We start from the raw sequence: 20,480 nt of genomic DNA on the forward strand, positions 1-20,480 counted from the left end.
AACTGAAATTAGGACTTAACACCAAATCATTACCAGGGCAATTAAAAATTATAAATAGCCAGCTGGAAAACAAACTACTAATTAAATGAGGACAGACAGGGAAAGACATCTGACATATTGTAGCTGTATCATGCAGGAATTGAGACACAATGATTTCAGCAACCAGATCTGCAGCAAGTATCTACAATCTGCAGAACTCTGCCTTAGTCAAAATAGTCAGTGCTTTAGACTCTGCTACAGATGCAAGGGGGAAGCAACTTGACCATTTTGTTCCAGAGGACAGTTGCACCACTTTGGTCAACTACTGCAATTACTACAGAAAGTGACTGACAAGTAAAGCAGGTACGAGTGATGGGTAGGGAACAACAAAAGAGCCTAAACTCTCGTCCAACAATAAATGGTTCATACAGAATACATGAATGCGAGTAAGCTCAGGAAGGAGGAAAATGACTTAACACAATGGTCAGTCATGAAAGGGGAAACAAACAAAAAATTGTGTGGCAACAGTATAGTTAGGCACAAACTATTCTACAGGGCCATGAGAACAAGTCACAAAGGGTGTATTCTGTACCGTCAGGATCAAGGACACCCCAGACTAAAAAGCAATTTGCACTATTGCAGCAGTGCCTTTCTCTAACCTGTTATTAATATTGATTGGATTTAAAGGTTCTGCTGAGAAAGAATGAACAGCTAGATTTTAAAATAAAAAGCAGACTCAATGGTAATAACCTCTGCGTTATTACCTCCACGTCATGCAAAGTGGCATCAGATTAATAAGGTCAAAAACTTGAGTGTATAGCTCACAGACTGGTGTGGGAGAAAATGAATTTCAGTTTACAGAGAACTGGCACCTGTTCTGGGAAAGACAGGTCTCCCTTGAGTCAAGCTGGAGTTAGTGCCCCAGCAAGTCCAATAACTAAATCTGTATAGAACTGTTTAAATAGTTGGGGTGAGTGGAGTTTAAAACAAAAGTTAAGAATGAGAAAGGCCAAGACAGTGTAAGGTAGCAACACAGGTTGCTACCGTAATGAGGACATGACATGAAAGAACAAAGCATACGAACATGTCTGCACCCGCAAACAAGGTCAGGGTGACTGAGTAATGCAGCAGTGATAGATAGCACTGCCTCACAGCTCCAGAACCAGGTACTGCTTGCACACAGCTTGAACATTCTTTAGATCAGAGGCATTCTCTCCCGTTTCCTCTCATGGTTCAAAGACATGAGCTCCAAAGATACAGCTCATGGTTGGTGGGTGTGGAGAAGCAAGAAAAAAGATGGGATTAGTGTAGATGCATTCCTGTTAGTTGACATGGATGTGATTGGACACAGGACACGTTACAATGCTGTATGACCATGACTCCATGATTCTAAAAATGGCAAAATAGCAAAATGAAAGTTCCATGAACATTTATAACAAGGGCACATGAATTGTGGTACAAACAAAAATGGACATGATCAGCTGAAAACAATATTCTACAAGACCAAAAAGAACTTGAAAAGGTTGAGGTAGGTCTGTTAATAAAGGACAAAAATCACCACATGGGTGCAAAAACAAAGACTGGCTGAGAATCTGGTAGAGGTAATAAAACCTTCATTAAAAAGTTACACTAGGAGTATGAATCAAGAATTATGTAAGCAATAGGTAATCATAGGTAACTTTAAAATCCACCTAATCTGGATGAATCAAATTGATAAAGGTACTCAAGAACAAGTTCAATGAGTGTATTCAGGAAGAATCCTTAAAATGTTCCCAACAAGGGAATGGACCATTTAGATCTAGTGATGAGACAAAACATGATACAAATTAAGGTTTTAAAAAGATATGAGGAAAGGAGTGATAATTTTGCATTTCACATTCAGTTTGACAGTGGGTAACCAGAATCTGAAACTAATATTAAACCTGGTGTTAGAGGTCACAAATGAAGGAAATGCTGCTAAAGTAGCCCAAGTAAGTAAGTCACTACATCATGTGTGAATTGCAGCCACTCTGCACCAGTGGTGAAATACCAATAAAGCAGGTTACTTTGTTCTGGATGAGGTCAGGCTGATGATTATGAGCCATTAGAACAAAGAAACAAGCCAAGTTTCCCTGGATCTCCTTCCTCCTGACTTTCTGAATCAGCCTACCATAGAGAACTTACCAAATGCCTTACTATAAATCCATACACACCACATCCTTAAAGAATTCAGTTAGGATCCTGAGATATGACCTGCCCCTTACAAAAACATGCTGACTATCCCTAATCAGACTATGCTTCTCCAAATACTGGTAAATCTCATCTCAAAGAATCTAATTCCCAGGGTTATTCCTACCATTTCTTGAACAAGGAATTAACATTTGCCACCCTCCAATCATCCGTGGTCAGTGAGGACACAAGGACCATTGCCAAAGGTACAGCAATCTACTCCCGCACTTCCTCTATTAACCTGGGGTATATCCTGTCCAGCCCTGGAGAATCAATTCTCAAACACGAGGAAATCTGCAGATGCTGAAATTTCAAGCAACACACATAAAAGTTGCTGGTGAACGCAGCAGGTCAGGCAGCATCTCTAGGAAGAGGTACAGTCGACATTTCTGGCCGAGACCCTTCGTCAGAACTAACTGAAAGAAGAGCTAGTAAGAGATATGAAAGTGGGAAGGAGAGGGGGAGATCCTAAATGATAGAAGACAGGAGGGGGAGGGATGGAGCCAAGAGCTGGACAGGTGATTGGCAAAAGGGATATGAGAGGATCATGGGACAGGAGGCCTAGGGAGAAAGGGGAAGGGGTGAAGCCCAGAGGATGGGCAAGGAGTAGAGTGAGAGGGACAGAGGGAGAATATATATAAAACGCATGGGGTGCTACCTAGATGGAATACAAGGAGTTGTTCCTCCAACCTGAGTGTGGCTTCATCTTTACAGTAGAGGAGGCCGTGGACAGACATATCAGAATGGGAGTGGGACGTGGAATTAAAATGTGTGGCCACTGGGAGGTCCTGCTTTTTCTGGCGGACTGGGGTGATATACTGCATCCGGTGCTCCTGATGCGGCCTTCTATATATCGACGAGACCTGGCGCAGACTGGGAGACTGTTTCGCTGAACACCTACGCTCTGTCCGCCAGAGAAAGCAGGATCTCCCAGTGGCCACACATTTTAATTCCACGTCCCATTCCCATTCTGATATGTCTACCCACGGCCTCCTCTACTGTAAAGATGAAGCCACAGTCACGTTGGGGGAACACCACCTTATATTCCGTCTGGGTAGCCTCCAACCTGATGGCATGAACACTGACTTCCCTAACTTCCATTAATGCCCCTCTTCCCCCTCGTACCCCATCTGTTATTTATTTATTATATATACTGTTTGTACATACATACATATATATATATATACATACACACACACACATTTATATATATATATATATTCTTTTTCTCTCTCTCCTTTTTCTCCCTCTGTCCCTCTCACTATACTCCTTGCCCATCCTCTGGGCTTCCCCCTTCCCCCTTTCTTTCTCCCTAGGCCTCCCGTCCTATGATCCTCTCTTATCCATTTTGCCAATCATCTGTCCAGCTCTTGGCTCCATCCCTCCCCCTCCTGTCTTCTCCTATCATTTTGGATCTCCCTCTCCCACTTTCAAATATCTTACTAGCTCTTCTTTCAGTTAGTCCAGACAAAGGGACTCGGCCCGAAACGTCGACTGTACCTCTTCCTAGAGATGCTGCCTGGCCTGCTGCGTTCACCAGCAACTTTTATGAGAATTAATCCTAATGTTTTTCCTAAGTTCCAAGATTTCCTTTTTCTTAATGTCAATATGTTCTAGTCTTCACTTCACCAGCAAATCTGTTGGGGCAGTCTACTGATATCTGGTGCTCCCAACGCAGCCTCCTCTACATGGGTAAGGAGCACCATAGATTTGAAGACCACTTTGTCAATTTCCCAGTGGCCAATTATTTTAGACCACAAGCAGAATTATGCCATTCAGCCCATCAGGTGTGCTCTGCCATTCCATCATGGCTGATTTATTATTCATCTCAACCTCTGCCTTCTCCCTGTAACTTTTACTTCCCTGACAAATTAAGAACCTATAAGGCTCCACTTTAAATATATCCAATGACTTAGCATCCACAGCTGTCTATGGCAATGAATTCCACAGATTCGGCACCCTCTACTAAAGAGATTCCCACTGATCTCTGTTGTAAATAGACATCTCTCTATTCCCCCACCACAGAAACATCCTCTCCATATCCACTCTATCTGGGCCTTTTAACATTCAATAGGCTTCAATGAGATTCCCCCACACCTCCCCCCCCCCCGCCATTTTTTAAAACTCCAGCAATTATAGGCCCAGAGCCAAACACTTCTCATATATCAACCTTTTCATTCCTGGAATCATTCTCGTGAACCTCCTCTGTACTTTTCCAATGCCAGCCCATCTTTTCTTAAATAAAGGGGCCCAAAACGGCTCACAATACTCCAAGAACAGTCTGATCAATGCCTTATCAAGCCTCAGCATTCCATCCTTGTTTTTATACTCTAGTCCTCTCAGAATTGATTTAATTCCATCCCCCATTCCTATTCTGACATATTGGTCCATGGCCTCCTCTACTGCCACTTTCAGGCCGGAGGACCAACAGCTCATATGAGCTTTTCCTTGTGGATAGCCTCCAAACTGATGGCATGAACACCAATTTCTCCAACTTATGGCAATTTTCCTCCTAGTACCCTCTTCCATTTGCTCTGCCCCCCAACCCCATCTGTTTGTCACTTCCCCGGTCTCATTCCTCCTTTCCTTTCAACCACAGTCCACTATTCTCTTCCATTATTCCTTCTTCTCCAGCCCTCCACCTTTCCTACTCACCACCTCCTAGCTTCTGACTTCATCCCCCCCTCCCCCACCCACCTGGCTTCACCTATCACCTTCTAAGCTTGTACTCCTTCCCCTCCCCCCACCCTCTTATTCTGACTTCTTCCCACTTCCTTTCCAATCCTGATGAAGAGTCTCGACCCGAAACGCCAACTGCTTATTCATTACCATAAATGCTGCCTGACCTACTGAGTTCCCCCAGAATGTTTTGTGTGACAGCCTATTTTATGTTGTCTTCTCAAATGTCAGGTCCTCTCACTGGTGAATACTAAAGCAAAATATTCATTAAGGACATTCCCTACCTCCTGACTCCAGGCATGTTTCCTCTCCTAGCTCTGATCAGTCAAACCCCAATTCTAGTCATCTTCCTGTTCCTCATATAGGTGTGCAACGCCTTGGGGATTTTCCTTAATTCCACTCACCTAGGCTTTCAATGCCCCCTTCTCACTCTGTCCATTCTTCAACTCTTTTCCAGCAACTTTGTAACTCTAGAGCCCTGTCTGATCCTTGCTCCCTAAACTTTATCAACTGTTCTGTCACATGCAATGGTCCCTCTAGTAATCATATACAAACTATTTACATATATGACAAACAGCAAGGTTCCCTGCACCAAACCCTGTAGTACACAGGCTTCCAATCACAAATACAACTTTCCACCATCAGCCTCTGCCTCCTATTTCAGGCCACCTCTGGATCAAATCAATTCTAACCTTTTGGATCATTTCCCATAAGGAATCTTGTCGTGGGCCTTTCTGAAGTCATTGGGTATACTTAAGGCAGGAAATTCAGGCTGAGAAAGAAATAGATCAGCCATGAGGAAATGGTAGAACAGACTCAATGGGCCAAATGGTCTAATTCTGCTCCTATACCTTATGGTCTTACACCACTTGGTTGCACATGCTTCAAATTTTGTATTTACATCTTACAAACTTCCAGTTTAATAGAATAGAGATGAAATCTAAAATTGACAGGCTAGATGCAGAGAGTATGTTTTCATAACTAGAGTTCCAGATTAAAGGATACAATTTTTGGATAAAGAGCTAGCTTTTTAGGGCTAAAAGAAATGCTTCACTCCGAAGATTGTGAACACTTCAAATGCTCCACTTTAGAAGACTGTGTATGTATTCATACATGAGATCAAAACATTAAGCGTAATGTTAGAAATGGGCCAAGGTACGAAATAGGCTAAGATACTGATCAATGGTAGAGCAGGCTGAAAGCACTGGATGGCCTACTCCTGCCAGGTATTTATGTTCAAATATCAATACTCACTACAGTGCTGCTAGCACTCTTCACAACTGTATATGCCACAAATTAATTACAACAAAGAATACTACATGAAAATCAAACTGACCTGCTTCTCTGCCTTGACAGAGACCTGGATCTGGACCGTGACCTTGATCGAGACCTTTATAAAAGACCATTTACAAAACTAAAATTCACAGATATACAAATGAGGTAAAGCTAACTATTACAAAAGACATACGGTACTTTAAGTTAACTTAGAAAAAAACATTTACCAATCCTCCCAAAGTGCCTCGATGTCATCTACAGTTGACTCTCAATTATCCTGAGTAATGAAGGGGTGCGCCTCGACGGATAATGCAAAAATACAGATAATGCAAAACACATTAAAAAGGCATTGGAAATTCTTGCACAGTACTTTGTTGTTTAAAATACTTAGTCCTGTTTGTTTCATCAATTGACTTGCCTTGGTGATACTCATCTGTAACACTTCCAGAAACAATTCTTTATTCAAGAATGCAACACCTTGCTGCTCTACAGAACCAAACAAGCTCAGTAGTAGCCCAAGATTTTAAATCTGGAAGCACAGGTTTTTAAAATCTAGAGCACAGGCTTCCCCCTTCACCCACCACCCTCACAGAGTTAATCTGCAAACTGGGGTAAATCAACCACTGGATAAGAGAGAGTCGACTGTACTTACTCCATGAGTTTACTGAACTCCAGAAAAGCCTCTACAACAATCTTTAACTGCAGCAAATTTCATCATTTGTTCTGTCGACTCTCATGACTGCTTAAAAAACCTGAACACAAGATTCTGCAGGTGCTAGATATTAATGCTGGAGGAACTCAGCAGGTCAAGTAGCATCTAGGCAGAGGAATAAACCATTGGTGTCTTGGGCCCAGACCCTTCTTTAGAACTGTAAAGGAAGAGGGGCAGAAGCCAGAATGAAAAACTCAGGAGAGGGGAAGGAATACAAACTGGAAGATAAAAAGTGAAACCAGGTGAAGGGAAAAGAATGGGTGGGGGTTAAGAGCACTGTTCTTTATTTTTAGTCTTTCCCTGCCAGATGTGGCGATTCTGCTGGATGTGACTCGTTAAACTCTGACTGTTCCTCTTACAAAGAGGAAGAGATCATCAACCCCAAGCCAATGAAAATCAATGGGGATCTGTAGATGCCACCCCACCTCCAATTGCTCAAATTGGTTGATGCTGTACTGACTGAACCAACAAAGTAAAAATGTACCAGGACTCATCTTTTCAGAGTGGCTTGGTACAAACACTGAGGAGCTCATTAGCCATGAGGTGGAGGAGGCAGATGAGAGATGAGGCAGCTGAGAAAGTGGGGAGTGGGGGGTGGGGGGGTGGAAGGGAAGAGTTAGAAATAAACTTAGCCTGGTTGCACAATTTTCTCTCTTGGACAAGCACATTTAGAAACCTCAGTTCATTAGACTGAAAATTTTAATGCTTTGCCTATAACCTGATTCTTTTTCATGAAACTAATATGAAGAACTTTCAATTAAAAAGAAAACAGTTTAAAAACAGAAAGTGCCAGAGGAACTGAACAGATCAGACCGTATCTATGTGGAACAAGTAGTCGATGTGTTGGGCCGAGACCCTTTTCTGAACTGGAAAGGAAGGGGACAGAAACTAGAATAAGCAGTTAGGGGAGGGTGGGTGGGTAGGAGTGAAAGGACAAGCTGAGGAGCGATAGGCAGAAGAATTACGGGGCTGAAGCTCGAATCTGATAGGAAATTGGACCATGGAAGGAAGGGAAAGGGGAGGGGTACCAGAGGGAGGTGAGAAAGAAGGGATCAATTATTGGTTTTAAAAGAACCTGACCATGAATGTGTTGTCTGTCTGCAAACATACAAACGTTTGTACATTCCAATTGTACACAAAGTTCAGGGATATTTCAGATACAGCCATCCATTTTCTGAATTTCATGAAAACTGCAATCATACACCAAAATTTTCTTCCATTTTAAAGAACATTACAACTGAAGCCACTTGCCATATCACTTTAATTATCCCATTTTACAATTTAAGACCCAAAACAGGTATGTATGGAAGCAGACACATGGAATAAGACTACTATGATAGAGAAGTGAGGACATCAGACCCGAGTCAAACTGCTTGCTTGTGCTGTATTTGTGATTCAAACAAAACCATATGAAGACCCAGTATTTTGAAAGTATAAGTAAGGACTCACGCCTATTCGATATTTAAAATATCATACATACATTCAAGCATGAACTCAGCAAACACACACTTTCAGTTTTCAAAAAACTGAAAACGCAGGAAACTTAGGCCATTGATTAGAAACACTAACTCAGCTTTTCCTCTCTCCACAGTTGCAGGCTGATTTACTACTTCCAGCATTTTTTTTTAGGTTTCTTGCTGTGTTTTGCTTTCCAATGAAATGCATTGAACACTAACTCAGCTTTTCCTCTCTCTACAATTGCAGATTGACTTACTGACCACTTCCAGCATTTTGTTTTATTTTAGGTTTCTTGCAGATTTTTGCTCTCCAACAAAATACTTTAATACATGCTCTATCACCTAAATACATTTAAATTATATGGATAATTTTGTACCAGTTCAATTTGCTCCAGTCAAAACCTCAATTGTGTATCAGTCACAACTGAAGCACTAGTATTTCTCAACGTGCTTCCAAGGATGGCAAATCATCAGTACTTGCTTTGACAGTATTTATTGTTTTAAATTAAGATTGCTAGACGCCTTGTAAGTTGTACTTAACTGAAATGATCAATTAATCCAGAGTTCAATGTATTTTCTTTTGTTTTTGACTGTGGAGAAAGGGGAAGTAAAGAATGTATTATACTCACCTGGACCTTCTAGGAGAGAAAGACCTGGACCTCCGAGGAGAAAATGATCTGGACCTCCGAGGAGAAAATGACCTGGACCTTGACAAAATTTGAATAATTATTACATTTTAGAACACAAGCACATCATTCTTTAACACTAAACCTCCATGAAAGACATACCTTCTGCCACGGCTACGGCTGTGAGAACGAGAATATCTTCTTCCACGTGATCTTGAACGTGACCTAGTCCTGGACCTGGTTTAACAAAAAGAAAAGAGTTAAATTTAGCTATTTCAGCATTATAATCTTGGAATACCTCTGCTGGAATCAAAATAAGATTGCTACAATACAGTGTCTGTCAGTTTGAAGACAATGTGGGGACCTACATATATGTTTTTAGATTAAATCTACATAACGTAGATCCAGTTAAAAATCATTACATTTCTTTTAGCATTTTGTGCATTGTAAAAACACTTGTAAGTGGTACATAAAGTAAACCTTGCAAGTTTGCAGGTCAGTCGACCCCCTCTTTGGACCAAGGTCAAGCAGATCTAGGCGATCTAGAAGTATCTATCAGATCATCGCAGCATCTAGATGTTCTTCAATCTAACGACGATCAAACTGACAGCCAAATGAGCCAAAGTGAGGCTTGATTGACGCAGGATGTTTGTCTACGAGGGAATGCGGTCAATCTGGTGTTCCTCTAGAAAGGGGCCCAATTGAAAGCCAATTTACAGCATAACGGCGATCACCTTGTCTCATTCTCAAACATTTTCTGCCCTCAAAAGAATCTTAAAGGTGAAGCTAGTTGTAGCAGGTTCTCGAGGGGATCTGGCCTCATGCCAATCACCGTATGCTCTAGGCGCATCAAAACTGTTGGATTTGCTAGATGCCTCAGCCTGATATCATGAGGCTCACGACATTCTGAATCGCGGTGACTGACTCAAACGAAGAAACCTGAAAGGTTTGGACCAGGTGGATCATTAATATTCAAAACATTCACAGTGAAACTCAAAGTCAAGCAAACAAAAAAGCCACAAGACCTGATTAGCACTTAAATGTAAAGCAGCAAGCAACGATAAAGCACTGCATTTTTATTCAGATTAAAATAAAGTTGCTTAAGTATACTTAATATGCTTTTAAGCGTTATTAATAATCATTGAGATTGGTATGTCATACCTGCTCCTCCTACGTCGGCTATAGCGATGACAGTCATAAGCATAATGACCCTTTTCTCCACATTCATAGCATCGATCATTTGGGTCAAAGGGCCGCCGTGCTGGTGGCCGCTCAAAGCGTGAGCGGCGTGGCATTCCTGTTGATAATTCCACTCGAACACGCGAACCACAAATTACCCTTAAGTTAAAGAAATTACTATTTAAACAGGCATCTCCATATATAGCATCAGTGAAAATGTGCAACTACAATACGGCCCTTATTATTGGAACTTAAAGCATTCAACATTATATCATGATGCATACAATGAGACATTAATTAAGCTTCTGCAACCATTGGTGCTTATCTATACAAAACAGGCTATTATGATCTGTTTGCCCCAAAGTCCAATTCCATAAACAATTTTTTTTTTGCAACAGTGATGTGAACATTTACAGTAAAACTTCAGTACTTCTCCAAGCTGACTCATCTGATATGGGGGAAAAAGTCTGGAAAATAGCTATAGGTCTGACCAAAATCTCAGGAGAAACAATATACTTCTTCCCCACAGCCCCACCCCCAAATAAATCAGAAGATTCAAATTCAAAACCATCAAATCGAAGTGTGCGTGTTTGGGGGGCGGGGGGGAGAAAGGGAGGTAAAGAAAGGGTACCTACCTCCCTCAAAACTTAGCGAAAAACCAACAGGAACATGGCTGAGACAGAACTTAAAAGAACAATTTATAAAAGAAAAAGGCATTGATGCTACTAAGCTCTTCATTAGGCTAAAGGGTAGCAAGCACAATAACTTTATCCATTCTTATGACTGGAATACAACTACATAGACAGAAAAGTTATTCAACATAATTTAACAAAATATTATCTCTCACAGGATCCTACCTTTAAGAAAGGAGATTAATTGGGTAATAAATTGCCTCAATAACTTTTTCCATTGTCATTGAACAAGTACTGTTCACATCAATTTGAAGTTTAGGGGCAAAGTTTAGGTGATAAGTTAGGTGATAGAAGACACAAGGACACTTCTGCTGAAAAATAATGTTCAACTATGACTGATTCCAAAACCACAGTGGAATGATGGAAATCCAAAGTTGTCTTTACAAAAAGTACTTTAATGACATTTACCACACAGGCAGCATTATTGTGAAAATTATCTAGGAGAAAAGCAACAGCAAGGGATACCAAAGAAAAAGGTATATATAGTCTTTTATATACACACACACACTCACTCACTCACTCAGGGAGCAACAGTAGAGTTTCACCCTGGGAAAGCTTTCACTGCTAATGTAATGTAGAAGCCGTGTTTGAGTTATGCTTAGAGATAACTGGTGCTTTGGAATGTGAGACATCCAATCAGGGGAGCAGGTTTTTGTGTTGTGTGCCTGGCACTGGTGTGAGCTGGGGTCCTTTGTTCAGTGGAAGATGAAGAGTGAAGACGCTGGAAAGAACCGGTCGTAATATTCGACCCAGTGGAGGGCTGTGATTCAATGGAGCAAGGTGCCAAGGTCTACTGAGGATCGGTGAATACGCATGACTTCTACAACTTGTGCACATTTGACTGTTTAATTATAATGAGCCCTTTTTGTTTTTTTTCTTTCTTTACTAACCCTTTAGTTAAGATTCATAAATATAATTCCTTTAATCATGTGCATTTGAGTTGTAATAGGGTAGCAAATTACACAGCATCCACACGAACCGGGGTTTGGGGTGGGAGAGCCGACTCAATCTCACTGCTTTGGTGGGACCGGGGTGTATTCCCTAGACTTACACAGTCAAGGAAACCAGGTGGATTTCAAGAGTTTACATATTTAGTCATGGTAAATCTGTAATCATGTGGAATTGCCAAGACCATTAAATCATGATTTGTAGGTGACTAAATCAATTTAAATACCATTTAATGAGACCCGACAAAAGGTACAGAAGTAAACTACATTGTTCAATTAACAATTCATAGATTGCTGTAGAAATGTCTGTAACTATTCACCTCCTGACATACTGTGCTTTGTAATATTCATACAGTTAGAAGCTTTCAAGTATTGCATGTACCAAGGGTATACCAACACACACTATTGACCAGTTGAACTTGGTTCTTACAAGAAACAACTCACTCAAACCAAATTCCAATACAACTTTAAACTTACAATGTCTCTGTGACAGTTCCTAACATTTCAGCCACAAACATTAAAGCAGAATGCCCTCAGCTATGCACACAGTATTTTGAAGGGAGAATTTTCCAGTGGGTGACAGTGCTGCCACCCGTGAAAATATACATTTTCATCATGCTCCCAAACCTGTGGCAAATATTCAAAAACAAGACACAAAGCCCAGGTGCTTATGCAGAATGTAGATTCAGAGGAAGCATTATCATGTGATTCATTCTATACTCAAACTTCAGTTATAAAACATTAGCACAACCATAGAAGCAGATCACTGCTATAAAACTGACGAAGTGAAACCCAAAATCTAACAGAAGGACATGAGTCATAGTTCAAATCTTTTTAAAAATGCAGCTCTGTAGAAATGTGGACCAGTTATACATAACAAGAATTTCAGAGACAGGCACAAGAAGCAGCTAAGAAAGTAAGCCGCCAATACAACTGAGCCACAAGAAATATGTTTCTTTTTAAACTTAGATGAAGTAAATAAGCTTCAATTCATAGAGAAACTATACCCTTAAGCAATCTCAGAATATGTTCATATTAAGTCCAATTTCCAGAAGCAAAAGCTGGATCAATTGGGTTTTGTATCACGATCTATTATTCAAATACTACTTGCTATGCTGAGGTAGCCCCTGTAATGCTACAAAGACCCAAAACTCCCATGTATCATTATATATCTGTTATAGATTGTAAAGATAACAATTCCAGATCAACAGTATAATTCTGCACTATCACAATTTAGCAAGTATGTCTCTGGAAGAGAGAAACAAATTACAGAATTTTGCTGATTCCTGCCTTTTATAGGGACTTTATAGCATAACCCAAGATTGGCAAGAAGTTGATCAATGGCCATTGCCAGATTATTTTAAAGCAGCACCTTTTGTGAACAGTTCCAGCTTTCAATTCTAATAATGTTCTCTTTTCGATGAGATATTGTATAAAGAGAGCTTTGCCAAAATTCTCCAAAACCTAACCAAGGTTCCACAAACTGCACAAGGATAAAAGTTCACACAAAGATAAATCAGTTTTTTCATATCACCGGAACCAACAAAAGCAAGCCATCTTGTATTCCTTTCATGTTGATTCAATGGAAATTATGTATAATCCAAAAACAGCCACTGCTTGATTTGTGTAACTAATTACACCAATGCACTGTTGCACAGAAGTTGCTCATGAGATATCAAGTCACCGAAAGGTCTCAACCAAGAAAAAGTTGGGAATCTTGGATCAGCATTAGTGTTCCAAATAGCCAATGGATCGTAAAGCAGTGGGTAACTGTTTCAGCAGCTACTGTCATTTCTTCTCACCAGAGACCATATAACACACAGTATAAAATCTAACAGGAGTCAAACATTTTTAACAGGTACAGAAATTACTCAACTGCATAAAATTTGACTCAAAGGATCTCAACCAGGTAGAAGAGCAGTCATGAACATCTTCAGTTACTGGACATGTCTGAAGGGAAAATAGTTAACTGCTAGCGTACCAGTACATGACACCTGAAAAATAGCTTGCATTTCCACAATTGCCACATCATAAGCGTTAATATGGGCTCTGTTACAATAATGACAACACTCATGGTTTCTTTTTCTGTACAATGTTGCATTATAACAACTGAATATTTCACACATATAACATTTTACACATTTGTTACTCTGACAACCCCCCCCCCCAATATTTAAAGGGGAGCTAAATCCAAATGTCAGTAGCATTATTCTCTTCTTATTTAAAATTACAATAAATGGCCCTCAAGTTCTTTATCCTCTGATCAGAGCACACAATGCCTAACAACTATACCCTTATATGATGCAAGTAAGGTTCTGCAGGCGAATGTAAGTTTTCACGCTACTACTTTATATTTCTATGAATATCTTTAGGAGGGGAAAACTCCTGCCATTCAATACCTTAAAATAGATAAGTTTGTTTATCCGGTACTTAGCCAACAGGAATTCTCATTAACCCCGCAAAAATTTCAAAGAATATGCATGACCTACATAACACTTTGTTTTATGCTCAATTTTATTTCATGTAATATGTAAAATTAATGAAAAGACATTTTTAGATTAGTTACTTTACACAAGCAGTGCAGTTGTAGGCTAATTAGCAACAACAGCTTTGGCCTTCATGTGATGATGATTGCAGTTATTTGCTTGATTTCTATTTTTGCCTTGAATATAGAATTACACTGTAAAACATTGTTATTTAAAAGGATAAGGAGATGACAAGTAATTTGGCAATTTATTTAAATGTGTATGCATAGACCAAGACCTGATTGTGGGCTTCAGAAAGGGTAAGACAAGAAAACACAAACCAATCCTCAGAGGGATCAGAAGTGGAGAGAATGAGCAATTTCAAGTTCCTGGGTGTCAGTACCTCTGATGAGCTAACCTGGATGCAACATATTGATGCAGTTATAAAGGAGGCAACACAGCAGTTATATTTCATTAGGAGTTTGAGGAGATCGGTTTATCAACTCGAACACTCAAAATCTTCTACAGATGTACCGTGAAAAGCATTCTGACTGGCCACATCACTGAGGTAAGGGAGACGGGCTACTGCACAATATTGAAATAATTTGCAGAAACTTGTAAAGACGAGGGAACACTAACCAATCCTCATAAAGGGGTCAGAAGTGGAAAGAGTGAGTAATTTCAAGTTCCTGGGTGTCAGTATCTGAGGAGCTAACCTTGTCGCAACATATCGATGCAGCTATAAAGGCGGCAAGTCAGAAGCTATATTTCATTAAGAGTTTGAGGAGATTTGGTTTGTCACCTAAAACATTCTACAGATGTACCGTGGAGAGCATTCTGACTGGCTGTATCACCATCTGGTTTGGGGGGGGGGGGGTTGCTACTGCTGCACAATGAAAAAGTTAGGGTACAAGCCTCCGTAGTATCCAAGATATATCCAAGGAGCAGTGCCTCAGGAAGGCAGTGTCCATCATTAAGGATCGCCACCACCCAGGCATGCCTTCTTCACACTTTTACCATGGAGAAGGAGGTACAGAGCCTGAAGGCACACACTCAGCAATTCAGGAACAGCTTTATCCTCTCTGCCATCCGATTCCTAAATGGATATCGAACTCATGAACACTACCTCACTGCTTTTTATTTGTTTTGCACTACTTATTTAACTATTTAATATACATATATACTTATTATAATTTATTTTTATTTTATCATGTATTACATTGTACTGCCGCCGTGTTGGGCACGTGGCCAAGTGGTTAAAGCGTTCGTCTCGTGATCAGAAGATCACTAGTTCGAGCCTCAGCTGTGGCAGCATGTTTGTGTCCCTGAGCAAGGCACTTAACCTCACACTGCTCTAGTGTCTGTGCGAGGAGTGGCGCCCCACACAGACTTCCAATCTGCGCCGTGTAAGGCATGAAAATGCCTGACACAGGCCTCTCATGGTCTGAGTCCACATTCCCTCCCACCGCCGCTAAGTTAACAAATTTCACGACCTATCAGTGATATTAAACTTGATTCTGATTCTATGTGTATTTGTACAGTAATGTTTTCTCAAACAATTCTCATTCAATTGGCAATGCCCCCGTGCCTCTATAATTCTCCATGGACACTGATGGCTAAGAGAGCATACTGTGACAAGTGCATTCTGACCAGAAGTTTCAAATAAAACTGAAAACATTCATATTATGCAATAAAAATAGCTGGTAATAATGAAAGCAAGACTTTACCAATGGGGTTTAGCTTCCCTTTAAGATTTACTTACTTGCCATCCAAACCACGAACAGCATCTTCAGCATCCCGAGGCTCCTCAAATTCCACAAAAGCAAAACCAGGGGGATTCCGTGCTATCCAGACAGTCCTCAGTGGCCCGTAGTAGCTGAATGCACGCTCTAGTTCCCCTTTACCGGCACCTGTTCCCAAGTTACCTACATAGACCTTGGTTTCTGTTGAGATGCATACCAGATATTATTAGAATCTGCAAAACAAAACACTAAATAAAACTGTTTTGAATTACAAAAAAATTAACTATGTGATTTTCAGAAGAAAACTGGACTTTAAAAGACAACAAAAATACATAATTATAAGAATATATACACCAAGAGAAAGGATATACGGTACTGTGCAAAAGTCTTAGGCACATATAAAAAAATCTGTAAATCGAAGATGCTTTCAAAAATAATGAAATGAAGTTTCTAAGTATCAAAAAACTATAAAACCCAGTAAACAGTAAAATAAAATCAATATTTGATGCGACTACCCTTTGACTTTAAAACTGCATCAATTTTCTTAGGTACAGGGTTATGCAGTTTGATAAGAAATTAGCTGGTTTGTTCCAAGCATCTTGGAGAAATTGCCATGTTTCTTCTGCAGACTTTGGCTGTCTCACTTCTCTCTCTCCAGCAACCTCAGACAGCCTTGATGATGTTGAGATCAGGGCTCTTTGGAAGCCATACCATCTATTGCAGAACTCTTTTTCTTTGCTGAAGATAGTTCTTTATGACCTTGCCAATGTGTCTGGAGTCATTATCCTGCCGCAGAATGAAGTTGAGACTGATCAGATGCCTCCTCTGATGGTATTGTGTGATGGATGAAAAGCTGCTTATGCTTCTCAGCATTGAGGATTCCATTAATTCTGACCACCAGAACATCAACTTCATTTGCAGAAATGCAGCTCCAAACCTGCAGGGAACTTCCACCGTGCTACTCTGCTGGCTGCAGAAACTCATCCATATAGCTCTCTCCAGCTCTCCTACAAAGTGCCTCCTGTTTGAGCCAAAAACTTCAAATTTTGACTCACCTGCTACCATTGTTCAGCGTCCCGGTCCTTGTGCGTAGGTGAATCCCTTGGCTTTGTTTCCACTTCAGATGAAAGGCTTTTTGGCAGCAACTCTTCAATGAAGACCTCTCCTGACAAGACTTCCTCAGACTGTAGAGGGGTGTACTTGGGTTCCAGTGGTTTCTGTGAGTTCAGAGCTGATAACAGTACAGGACATCTTCCAATTTAGAAGAGACATCAATTTGACATCTGCCGTACTCAGTTTCTGTGGCTGACCACTGCCTTTCTATTCTTTAACCTTGTCTATTTCCTTGTGCTCCTTCAGAGGAGCTTGGCCAGCATACTTTGAAACTCCTATCTGCTGCAAAATTTCTGCTTGGGAGAGACCTTGCTGTTGTAGGATGACCACCCTTGTGTCTTGTTGCTATGCTCAATTTGCCAAGGTGTAAGAATTGATAACTTGAAGGTTAAATTGTCACATCTGCCACACCCTCACCTTTTAGTTTGGTTGTCCGGTTTGATTCCTTCTAGACCCATTTCTATTTCAGTTAATCAGAATAGTTCATTCACTTCACTATGTCATTGATCATTAGTACCTGTTAATTATCTTTGTTTAATCATGCACTGGGCTATATACCCACAAAGTAATCAACTTTTAATTTGAAAGTAAACTATTACTTAATATGTAACTTTCTTTAACAAACTATTTAAAAATTCTCTGTAACATTACATTTTTTGAAAAATAAATGCTTGGATATCAAATTGCTCTTTGCTACTGACACATTAATACAAAAGACAAAAAAAATCAAAATACAGGGGTTCCCAACCTTCCACAGACCCGTTAATGATAAGGGTCCATGCTTGGGAATTCCTAATCTAGAACAAAATTTATTTTAAAAATCTAGGGTGCCTAAGACCTTGCACAGTACTGTAAATATCTCAGTGACAAAAACATTTTAGAAAATGGCATGCATATAAAGTAACTTATACTTCAAATTACACTTTCATTACCTTTAAAAATCCATAAGCACTCATGTAAAATTACTGTAAGAACAACTGAAGTGCAGCATCAATGACAAACGCCTTTGCCCTACATGGTTAAGTTACCTGTCTCATGAGCTGCATCAGATTTATTTAATACAAGGTCAATGTGAAACCAGATAGCAGTAGCTCAATATTACTCAAAGTAAAAAAGAAACAAAAATAAAATTGATTGGAAGTCATACTAGAACTGAAGATAATTGGGAAAATAATTGGAAAGGGCTTCATCTAAATGAAAAACATGATAAGTTCAGACACTAAGATCAACAAATGTATCTCTTGCATTCATGAACTGGAGTGAAGATTCTAAGAACAAAAGGCTCAGGGTAAGAAAAACAGTCTAATTAAGTTGATAGTAGAGATAAGCCAGCAGCAACATGCTGCGCCGTGTATTGATGCAGAAGTGATTCTCCGGATTTGCATGGTTAGCAGAATCCTGATACTCATTTGGTTCAGCACCCACCTAATACAAGGTTACCACTTTGAGCTCTCTATACCAGGTCAAAGCACATAAGTAGTCTGGGAAAACATTTTGCTACAGTATCTGTAGTATTTAATGAAATATTTGTTGGCTGTCCCAGTTAGAGGAGACATTAAACATCTTTCAAACATTAGACAGCCATGAAAAACATGACCCATCTCATCAGAAGTTCCCCAATGTTTTGACCAATATTCCTTCATCAGTCATTGTGGAAGGTAACACTAATTTATCTTTAATAGACTTGCTTAGGAAATTAAAGGGAAACACAACAATCAACATTAAGTCTGGCGGTAATGCACCATTAAGCTGGATGCCAACCGCCGTAAAACAAGATACAGACAGGCAGACAGAACATTAAGTCTATAATGAGCAGTAACAAGAAAAAGTTGCCTGGTATTTCAATTCACTTGAACCTGGGTGACTGTATTAAACTAATAGCCAGAAGTATAAGCAATAACTAAACAACAAAGAGAAGTGGGAAATATACCACATGACCCATTGCTCTTTATTACTGACAGTCTAACACCATTAGCGGTGAATTTTCACATCTTACATGTTGCCTTAGGAAAAGAAAACTACCATTCAATATTATACTTTCTGGAATGTAATAAGGAAATTCAGAATATACTATTCCTAACTTCATGCTCCATAGTCTGCTGCCTACTCAGCATAATCAATAGAAGTCTGATTTGATGCAAAACTTCAGGATTTTATCAGCAAACTTTGGTGTACAATGTTAATTTTCTGCATGATTTTTATATGCTATATTTACAACTCAGCAAATTTTTTGGCTTCAAAAGGACTAACTAGATATTAATAATTTCAAACCCTAATTATCTTTAAAATAATTTAAAGTTAGGAGTTTCAACTAACCACAATCCTACATATGTACAAATCCTCATTTCAAATTGAAAATTGTTCAAAAGTAATTAAAAATGTGCTTTATCCTTCCTATTTTATTCTTTGAAAATTCTTCTATGTGACAAGATCAATGGTGCGAAATACCAGAGATGACAATATTAGAAAAGGTAAGATGCAGAGACTGTTGGAATTTTGTGGGCTAGTATAAGATCAGTGTTGAATACTGATTATTTACAGTTCATAATTTTTCCAAATTAGTAGTCTAAAATTTCTAACTCCAAGATCAATGTCCACCATAAATATAAATTGATAATTAATCAAATATTTTATTTCAGTAGTGCAATCACATGTTCATTTTATAACCTAAACCTTGCAGACATTTTTCAAAATGTAGTTTAACACTTGGTGGTTGATTGCATCCATCTGTCTTGAAGGACAATGGGTGATGATCATCACAGGCTGAGGCAGAAGGTATGGAGATCCTGAGATTAGATTAGATTAGATTAGATTACGAGGACACTCAGTCCTCGTTTATTGTCATTTAGAAATGATACAATGTTCCTCCAGAGTAATATCACAAAAAAAAACAGGACAAACCAAAAATTAACACTGATAATACCACATAATTATAACATATACTTACAGCAGTGCAAAGCAATACCATAATTTGATAAAGAGCAGACCATGGGAACAGTAAAAAAAAAGTCTCAAAGTTCCGATCGACTCCTGATAGTCCCCAATAGCAGGCGGCAGAAGGGAGAAACTCTCTCTCTCTATGCCATAAACCTCCAGGAACCGACAACTGTCGATGCATTGGAAGCACCCGACCCGAGCCAACTCTGAGTCCATCCAATCAGCCCTTCGACACCGAGTACCATCTCTGCCGAGCGCTTCGACCCCGTCCCAGCCGCCGAGCAACAAGCAAAGCCGAGGACTCGGGGCCTTCCCCTCCAGAGATTCTGGATCTCACAGTAACAGCGGCAGTGAAAAAGACATTTCAGAAGTTTCCCCAGATGTTCCTCCGTCCTCTTACGTCTGTCTCCATCAAATCACAATTGTGCACGGCACCCTACTTGACAGATAACAGATATCATTCCCCGGA

At 39.8% G+C, this 20,480-nt stretch overlaps 1 protein-coding gene across 1 annotated transcript in view; it reads right to left on the reverse strand.

The window, feature by feature from the left end:
* Window positions 1-20,480, reverse strand: part of LOC140201494 (serine/arginine-rich splicing factor 7-like) — a 33,760-nt gene that overhangs the window by 2,329 nt on the left and 10,951 nt on the right. The window contains exons 2-6 of the mRNA XM_072265687.1: window positions 15,982-16,162; window positions 10,098-10,274; window positions 9,099-9,173; window positions 8,940-9,017; window positions 6,203-6,256 (exon numbers count right to left, since the gene is read on the reverse strand). Of these exons, the coding sequence (XP_072121788.1) occupies window positions 6,203-6,256; window positions 8,940-9,017; window positions 9,099-9,173; window positions 10,098-10,274; window positions 15,982-16,162 (565 nt within the window). The remainder of the gene's footprint in view (window positions 1-6,202; window positions 6,257-8,939; window positions 9,018-9,098; window positions 9,174-10,097; window positions 10,275-15,981; window positions 16,163-20,480) is intronic.

Source organism: Mobula birostris, chromosome 8, assembly GCF_030028105.1.
Source record: "Mobula birostris isolate sMobBir1 chromosome 8, sMobBir1.hap1, whole genome shotgun sequence".
In the NCBI taxonomy this organism is placed as follows: Eukaryota; Metazoa; Chordata; class Chondrichthyes; order Myliobatiformes; family Myliobatidae; genus Mobula; species Mobula birostris.